This window comes from Tiliqua scincoides, chromosome 2 (genome assembly GCF_035046505.1).
Source record: "Tiliqua scincoides isolate rTilSci1 chromosome 2, rTilSci1.hap2, whole genome shotgun sequence".
In the NCBI taxonomy this organism is placed as follows: Eukaryota; Metazoa; Chordata; class Lepidosauria; order Squamata; family Scincidae; genus Tiliqua; species Tiliqua scincoides.
In genome coordinates, this window is record NC_089822.1 from 135,000,755 (window position 1) to 135,009,481 (window position 8,727).

The following is an 8,727-nucleotide window of genomic DNA, read 5'->3' on the forward strand; positions in this document are numbered from 1 at the left end:
TATCTACCCATCCCCTTATTTATTTATTTAGCTGGGGCAGGGTGGGGAGGGTGAGGAGGGGGGACATCTCTCTGTCAGCATTTACTTATTGTGGCACTTTAATATAATGGTGAGTAAATGAAGGCAGGATGTCGGAGAAAGCCCAGTTAAAGCTGCCATTTAAATCCTCTTTTGTAAGTTTGATATCCAAAGTGGAAGGACAAATGCCATATAAGTCAATTAAAGCATTAGGTAATCTAATTGTACCGTGGCCACAAAGTGGCTTAAAGGCTGAATGGCAACTCTCCCTGCCCCCCACTTCAGTATTTCCCCCCCCCAGGCCTTTGTGAATGTGTAGAGGAGGAGGGACATTGGAGAGGGAATGGAGTGTGGGTGAGAGAAGACATATACACAGAAACACACCAACCATGGAAATGAAGGGAGCCTGCAAGGAGACCGAGGATTTTGTTGCAGCCACAAAGTAAGCAAACCACAGTTTGCGAGGAACGCACTCTTGTCTGTCTGTGTAGAACATGTTCACTGTTCTTTTGGTCTCTCTTGCTCTCCCTGCAGCCCTGAGGTTTCGGAATTTGCTTACCCTCTCAGCAAGGCTCCTGAAACGTCTCTGCTCATTAGATCAGAAGGATGAGAAAGCCATGGGCAGGGGTGAAAAAAAAGAAACCCAGCACAATTAAAGTTACTTATGTCAGGGATTGGTGATGTGCTGTAAGCATTCCTCCAGCTCTGTCCTTGATGGTTGCATTGTGTGCATTCCTCTGCCTGCTTTCCATGGAGCAGCTGAGCCCAGGGAAGGAGGGCGGGGGGGGCAGGGAGGAAGGGAATGTCTGGCCATTCTGCTAGGGTAAGATTGCTATGGCTGCCCTTGGTGTAAGAAGTGATACAGAATATGAAATGCGGTTATGTCAGAAGCAGTGTGCTGGTGGATCCACCAGGCCAGCACTTCCATGGTCTTTTGAGTCTTGAGTTCTGGCTTTATTTGAATTTTTTTTTCCAATTGTTCAATTGGAAAAAAAAGTTCAAGGTAGGCATATTCTTCAAAAAAAAAAAAAAGTATACCCCCCCACACACACCCTCCTCCAAATGAAAAAGAGTAAATCTTGGTATCCTCAGAACTGCTGTTCAATAGTGACACATACTGAGGATAATTTAAGCAAGCTTAAATAGCTGTCCAAAATGCCAAGACAGACAACTGAAAGGGTGGGATTCACAAAGAGTCTGAGAAGTCAGTAATAAGCCGCAAACTTCCTTTGAAAGATCCTTATGCACCTTTGCCAGGCTTCGCTTGCCATGCGCAGGCACAGAGGAGTGTTTGGTGTGTCTGAGGTTTGGGAGGGAGGGGTGGTTGGAAGGCCTGTTCAACCCCTCAGAAGTGTGTACTGTGTGCTGAAGTTACACAGCAGGCCTTCAGGCAGATGAGTCCAAGCGGAAAGCTTGATCTGATGGACCAAAAATGGAAAACCGCTGCCTTATCAGATAATTAATCAAGAAGATATTCTTTGTATGAAAGGCTAGCTGCAGTCAGATCCATGTGTGTGGATTTATTCCTTAGGTTCATTTCTGTAAAATTCAATCAACTCAAGGCTCCAACAGCAAAACGGAAATGGAAACTCCAGTACTAGAAATACTTGGATTACTGGACTTTGGAATTGTTATATTTGGAGTTGAGCAAGCTTGGGAATTGCTTTAAATACTTTAAAGCCAGACCTGCAGTGCATCTAAACACATGGCTGTTCTTAAGTGTAGTTATGTAACTATAGCAGAGCTCCACTTTACACTCAAATCACTTCACAATTGACTCTACTTGGTAAAACAAGTTTCACTTTTCAATAAGGCAGTGGTTTTCAAACTGGGTGTTGTGACACCCCAGCCTGAAGGCCCTGGCCCCTGCCCCCTTATGGGCAGGGGCAACAAGGAGGCAGGGAGATGTCAGTGTCTGCAGGGGGTGTCTGCAGGGGGTGTCTGCAGATGTCAGTGTCTGCAGGGGGATGCACTCACCAGTCCCTGCAGCAGCTGGGGTGCGGGGAGCCCTACGTGAGCATCTGCAGGGCTCCCCAGGCTTCTAAAAGTGAAAGTGGAACGATTGTGCTCCACTTCCGGTTTTGCGAAGGTGGAGCGCAATCTCTCCACTTTCACTTTCTACAGGCTGGGAAGCCCTGCAGATGCTCTTGCAGTGCTCCCTGCACCCCAGGATGGCTGCTGCTGCAGGGACTGGTGAGTGCATCCCAGTCCCTGCAGCCCCCCTTAGTGACACGATCCTGGGGATTGTGTCACTGCTTCCCCCCGCCCCCACCAAGATTTACTGCGGTTCAAACACTCCCCAAGAGTTTGAAAACCACTGTGGTAAGGTATTCTCTTGACAATGGACCCAGTGACTACCATCAACAGGACCTTGTGGGTGACAGATAAGCCAATCGGCAATGCAAGTGCAAGTGTTTGGTAGCATCTCAGCCCGTAGCAGCATTTTTAACATTGTAGCTTGATATGAGGGTAGGATACAGTAGTGATGGGCTGAGACTCGGATGACTTGGTCTTGAATTGCGGAAACTCGTGTTTTTCACGACTCGTTCAGACTTGATTCATGTGTGTTAAAAACTTGGGCGCTGACTCGGACTTGGAGGTTTTACGCCAAAATTGAATAGAATAGACTCGTGTCCCAATTCGCTTTTGTGTGTGCTTGTTACTCTGTTTTGTGTGTGTGTGCTTGCTTGCTATTTTTTTTCCCCAGGGCTTGATTTACTTTTCAAAATGGCTCAGGAGTCGAGTCAGAATGACTTGAAAAATGGCTGTGGTGAAGTCGCAACAGCCACCATTATGACTTGTGGGCCATTCAAATCAAGGGGACTGGAGACTTGGGACTTGACTCAAGTCTCAGCGCTGTGGCTCTGGCACGTCCTTGGGATACAGCCTTGTAATTTGTATTTTACAATTGCAACACTGTGTAAATTGAGAACCATGTCCCCTAAAGAGCACAGTAGGCACCTTTTAAATCATCTTTTAGAGAGGGAAATAGACTAGTTGCGGCAGAAACTTCAACTTTCGAGGTCTTGGAACAAATTACCAAAAAACAGTGTATTAATTTGGTTCGCATTACAATATTTTTGCATTAAAGTAATGTCTCTGGAACAGAGAACCATTGTAAAAGCAGGAGTCCACTGTACTTGCGCAACCCCTTAATGGGATTGCAGGCATGCATAAAATGACTCATGTGCCTGACTCGTGGAAAGTTCTGCTTTTGAGGATCAGGGCTACAGCTGCACCCTTTACATGCCAACTTGTTGAAGTCAATGAAACTTGAACTTTGGGGGGGGGGAGAACCTGGCAAACACAATTCTCTCTCCGTTGTGCTAATATACATACCATAGGAATGATCAAGTTCCATTTTGCAATGAACATATTTGAAGCAAAAACAAACAAAAAAAACCTGGAAGATAGAACTACCAGTACTTGAGTGTGAACAAAGAACAAGAAAAATGAATGGTTTGTAGCCTAACATTAATTACATAAATATTTCCTGCTGTATAGTACTGTATATACCATAGTACTGTATATACCAATATTGAGCTCTTAGATAAGCAGTTTTCAAACTTTCCCCTTTGCTCTCCTCAACAGAGTCTTGGGGAGCCCCACCAGTGTATGTGTGGAATCTCAGGGAGCCCCAGGGCACTGGCGCATGTGTAGAGTTGCATAGTTCCAAGCAGATGGCATCCACTTAATGATGTGGAGCACTTTCAGGGAGCCCCAGGGCTCCTAAGAGCACACTTTGAGAAACGCAGATAATATAGAAGCTTGCTGGAATAAGTCAATTATAACCTATAAAAGGAAAAAAAAATGAAGATTTTTTGGTGTACAGTAATACTTCCTAAAATAGATTCAGTGAAGGAGTTCAACCAGGACTGAATCCTCCAAAAGGTCCTTTCTCATGTAAACTTGTGAAAATTGTGCGTTTTGGGGTTTTGATCTGGTTGTAGCCGGAGGGAATGGACTGATTGCTATTCCTTCAGCTACGAAGCTCACTGCTGACTTTTGGCAAGTTACTAAAGCCCTCTTCACACATTTTCCCCCATGTATTTTTGTATGCCTTGAGGAGGATGGGTGTTTTAGCAAGTCCTGCTCACGGCTGATGACATGGGCACAAAATCCTGCCCCTGCCCTTCCCATGATTAGCATTGGTCTGCAGCAAGGAACACTGTGTGGGTGGGGCTCTGTGCAGTAAGGGTGGAGCTTACTGTTGTGCTCATCTTGTCCCCCACATCCACACATTTGTACGGGAACACATGGGGGATAGATAATGTATGAAGAGAGCTTGACTTTCAGTCTAAGCTACCTCCCCAGGTTGTCATGAAGATAAATGAGAATGCCTCAGCATTTCATATGTGTGCATGCTAAGAAAATGATACATAGCAGTAATTCGTAATAATAAAATAAGGTCTGCAGTCACCACCACCCCCAAACCCATTTACAAGGTACCATATTTTCTCACTGAAACATATTTTCTTAATGTTTGTTTTCTTTGTTCCTCTTTCCTTAGCTCTATCAAAGATGCACTGGACACCAGAGCATGCTCAGCCCCTGAATCAGTGGCCGGAGCAGCACCTTGACGTCTCCTCCACCACCTCCTCACCTGCCCACAAATCTGACCTCTACCACAACAGCCGGCAGCGCTTCAACTATGCCTGGGCCAATGATGACATCTCTGCCCTGACTGCTTCCAACCTCCTGAAGAGGTATGCAGAGAAATATTCTGGAGTCCTGGACTCTCCCTATGACAGGCCATCAGCACTCAACACCTATGGAGATGGTGCCTTTGGGCCTCTCAATGGTCAGAAGGGAGAGATGGAACCTTGGCCAATGGCACATGCCTCAGAAGGGGCCTACCCTCTGACTCCAATGCATGATGGATTGTCCAGCTCCAAGGGGATTGTCCCTCCTGCTGTCGCCCCGGGTAACGGACTTGGTACATCTCCTGTGGTCTCTAGCAATCTGTCTGATTCCATTTATCCCAGTAACTCCTGTGGGGGACCCACCACTTCTGGCAGTCTTGGGGCATCTCAGGAGTATCCTTCAGGCTACAGTGGGGCCTATCTGCCTTCGGGCTACTGCAGCCAAGCCACTTCAGCACTTCCACCTCCACATCCATCAACCCTGCATAGCTCAGGCCTCCTACAGACCAGCCACCCTTCCACTGCACTTGTTCCCAGCTACAGCTCCTCAGGACCCATGTACAATTATGGCTCAGGCAGCTATCCACCCCAGCCTGGCTACAGTGCCATTCACCCTCCCCACCCATCAGCTTCGTATTTAGCCTCAGGCATTGCTGCCCCCACACCCATTCCCCCTTCCTCTCGCCCTCCTGTGGTTCCTGGGTACAGCTACCAGAGTCCCCTCACAGTTCCACCCCTCAGTGGTGAGTCAGGGAGCTCTTTGAAAAGGAAGGCCTTCGATATCACTGGTGGTGAGGATGAGAACGAAGGCAGGTATCGCAAATACAGCTATGAGCAACCAAAGTCCCCATATCAGATTTCCGACAGTGGTGAATGTAGAGGGAATGGATTTAACCGGAGCTCTGAGGTGCCTTTCAAAGGTGGGAAAAGGCCAGCAGGAGCAGGAGTAGCGGCAACAACTGTGGCGTCCGAGGAGCCTGTTGGGAAATACAACAGCCAGCCCATGAAAGGACTGATCTCTCCCACTTACAATGTAGGGGAAGCACCTCTAAGAACCGGTGAGAGCTTTGAGAAGTTTACTCCTCCAACGGCTAATGGGGAGCGTGGGGGAGACTCTTTTGCCCTCAGGATGCAGCCCAAACCGCCAGCATTTACTAGTGACAACAGCAACCAGACAGTGGAAGAGCAGCTGAAATCCATGGACCCTTTTGTTCTGGAGCTGGTGAACAACAAGATAATTGATTGTGGCCCACCAGTACAATGGACAGACATTGCCGGGCAAGTCTCTGTCAAGGCTTCCATTGAGGAAGAGCTGCTGTGGCCGATCCTGAGGCCAGGAGCTTATACTGGGGCCAACCGACCACCCAAAACCATCCTGCTGTTTGGGCCTCGTGGTGTAGGGAAGACCCTGCTGAGCAGGTGCATTTCCACCCAGCTGGGATCCACTTTGCTGAAGCTCAGTGGCACAGCCCTGGTCTCCAAGTGGAAGGCCGAAGCAGAGAAGATCCTGCAGACTACATTCTTTGTGGGCAACTGCCGCCAGCCTTCTGTCATTCTCCTCACTGATGTGGAATCTCTTCTGGAAGATGCCGCCATACTGAAGACCCAGCTGCTCTCCTACCTGGATAACCTTGCTACCTCAGGTGAGCAGAATGTGGTTGTCATAGCAACAACCACTCGACCTGGCAACCTGGATGAAGCCACCCAGAGGAGGTTTGCCAAGCGTTTCTACATCTCTCCGCCGGACAGTATTGCCAGGCGGCAGATCCTGCACCATGCCTTGGCTCAGCAAAACTACTGCCTCAGTGAGAGGGAGATGGCGTCCCTCGTGCAGCTCACCGAGAGCTACTCTGGCAGTGAGCTCCTTCAGCTTTGTCAGCAGGCTGGGGCAAACAAACTGCATAGCCTGCCGGGTCAGCTCCAGCCCACCTCCTACAAGGATTTTGAAAACATTTTCTGCAAGATCCACCCAGCAATCTCTCAGAAGGAGCTGGATTTGTATGTGGAATGGGATAAAATGTATGGGTCTCAGCATTAGTGGAGAGTGGCAATTGCATCGTAGAGATCACCTTGGATGTCTCGAGTGGAAGCCATTTTGGGAGCTTTCCTTCTTTCTTGCTACGAAAGCCTCATTGCTCTGAAAGATGGTGTCCCACCTGCCTGTGAGAGTGGAGAACGGTGAGGAGTCATTCTCATCTGTTAGAAAGTCCTCCTTGTGGATGCAAGAACTTCCCTAGATTGATTCCCATACATTTTTGTTGGCTAAAAATTGTCTGAAAGTTTGACTGTGTGGTGGTTGTTGGGTCTCTATGTTAATGGAAAGTAGTTGCTCAATGAACTCAGGATAACCTATTTATTATTAATCTGTTTTCCCAGTCACCCCTTTCCATACCAGCATTGAGAAGTCTTCAGTCAGGTATTGCCCCCTTCCCTGTTCCCTTTTCAGACTGCACCGCTGGAATGTTCTGTTGAGTGCTAAAGTTCCCTGGCGCTCCGGGTCATGTAGTGCATCATCCCATAATACAAGCGCATTTTCAGCCAGGGGGGATATCTCCCACTGGATGTTCCTTAAATCCATCAGGGCTAGCATTATTACAGCAGATGGAATCAGGGGGTTTTGAGGGAAGGGGTTTGGAACTTTAAAAAAAAAAAATGTAGGTTGTTAAATAAACTAGCGTCCTTTTTATTTTTGTAATGTATGTAGTAGTGGGGTTTTTCTTTCTTTTTTTTTAACTACTCAGGAAAAATAATTTACCTCAAAACAAAGAATTTTTTTTTTTTGTTTTAACTCAAGGAAAATAAAAAAGAATGATCTGGAGGGATTACGAACGTGCTTTAACGCACACCTGAGTCCCATATTACAGCAAAGGCAAAGGAAAAAACAAGAAGAAACTTGAAGTTGTTACAAAGATGAAAGTTGAATGTATTTCAGGGGCGTTTCACAATATATTATGCCATAACTTTATTTTTTTTTTTTTTTAAAGAAAGCATTTTTACCATAGCGTTTTGGTGGAGTAATGTGTCTTCAAGGGGTAAGAAGTATTAGTGCTGTAGTTCTAAAGCCATGGCTGGTACCACTTTTTGAAGGAATCTTTCATCACATTTCCAAATTCTGGGTTGCCAGATAATTTCTCTCTGTTGTGGTATATAGCAGGACTTTTGCATGACAGGAAACTCATTTAAGGCTGCAATATGGAACACACTTACTTAGGAGTAAGCCCCGGTCAAGTCAGTGAGGCTTACTTCTGAGCAGACATGCCTAGGATTGTGCAAGTTCAGTCCCCAAAGTGTTATATGAGGCAAGCAAATACATCAAAAGCTTATTCTTTATTACAGTTACATTTTTAAAATGTCTGTGTGAGAAAGTGTGCTGCAGATTTTTCTTTGAACAAGTTATGTGTATGTAAACTTAGAATAGCAGGTTGCCAAACTCTCGACCGTTGTCCATCAGAAAAGTGGTCCCTGTTCAGACAGGAGCTTACTGTTCCACCTCCATGCTGTGTGTATTCTGAGTAGAACTAGGCACCAGGATACTCTGGGCAGTCGTGTCTGTTGCCTGCATCCCAGAAGGCTGTGCAATAGGACGTCCGGGCAGAAGTGACTGCCCAGAGTGCCCCGGTGCACAGATCTACTAAAAAAACACACAGCATAGATGCGGAACTGCATGTTCCGCTCACAGAGTGGACGGCTTTCCCCAAGCCCCAGAACCAGCCCCTGGTTTGGAAAGCCCTGACATAGAACATAGCCAATAATTCATAGATGAAAAGGGGGTCATTTGTCTTAAGCACTTGGAGCAGCCCTGTCCTCCCATCAATCATTATTCATATTTGTATCTCACCCATCCCCATTGAGCTCAGGTGGCATGCATGGATTGTGGGGGCAGGATAACTCTGCTCTAGTCTCACAACAACCTTGCAAAGTAGGTGGAGCCAAGAGGGAGAAAGTGACTGGCCCCAAGGTACTCAGTATGTTTTATAACCAAGCAGTGATTTGGTCTTGGGGCCAGCACACTAGCCACATGCCACTTCTCATGGGTTCTTCTGATCATCATTATATTTAGCAGAAT

The 8,727-nt window shown here is 46.8% G+C and overlaps 1 protein-coding gene across 1 annotated transcript; it reads left to right on the forward strand.

The window, feature by feature from the left end:
• The first annotated feature begins 4,539 nt into the window (after positions 1 to 4,539).
• On the forward strand, positions 4,540 to 6,699 carry FIGNL2 (fidgetin like 2). The gene has a single exon (XM_066617680.1). The coding sequence runs from the start codon at positions 4,540 to 4,542 to the stop codon at positions 6,697 to 6,699; it is 2,160 nt and encodes a 719-aa protein (XP_066473777.1).
• Positions 6,700 to 8,727: the final 2,028 nt, after the last annotated feature.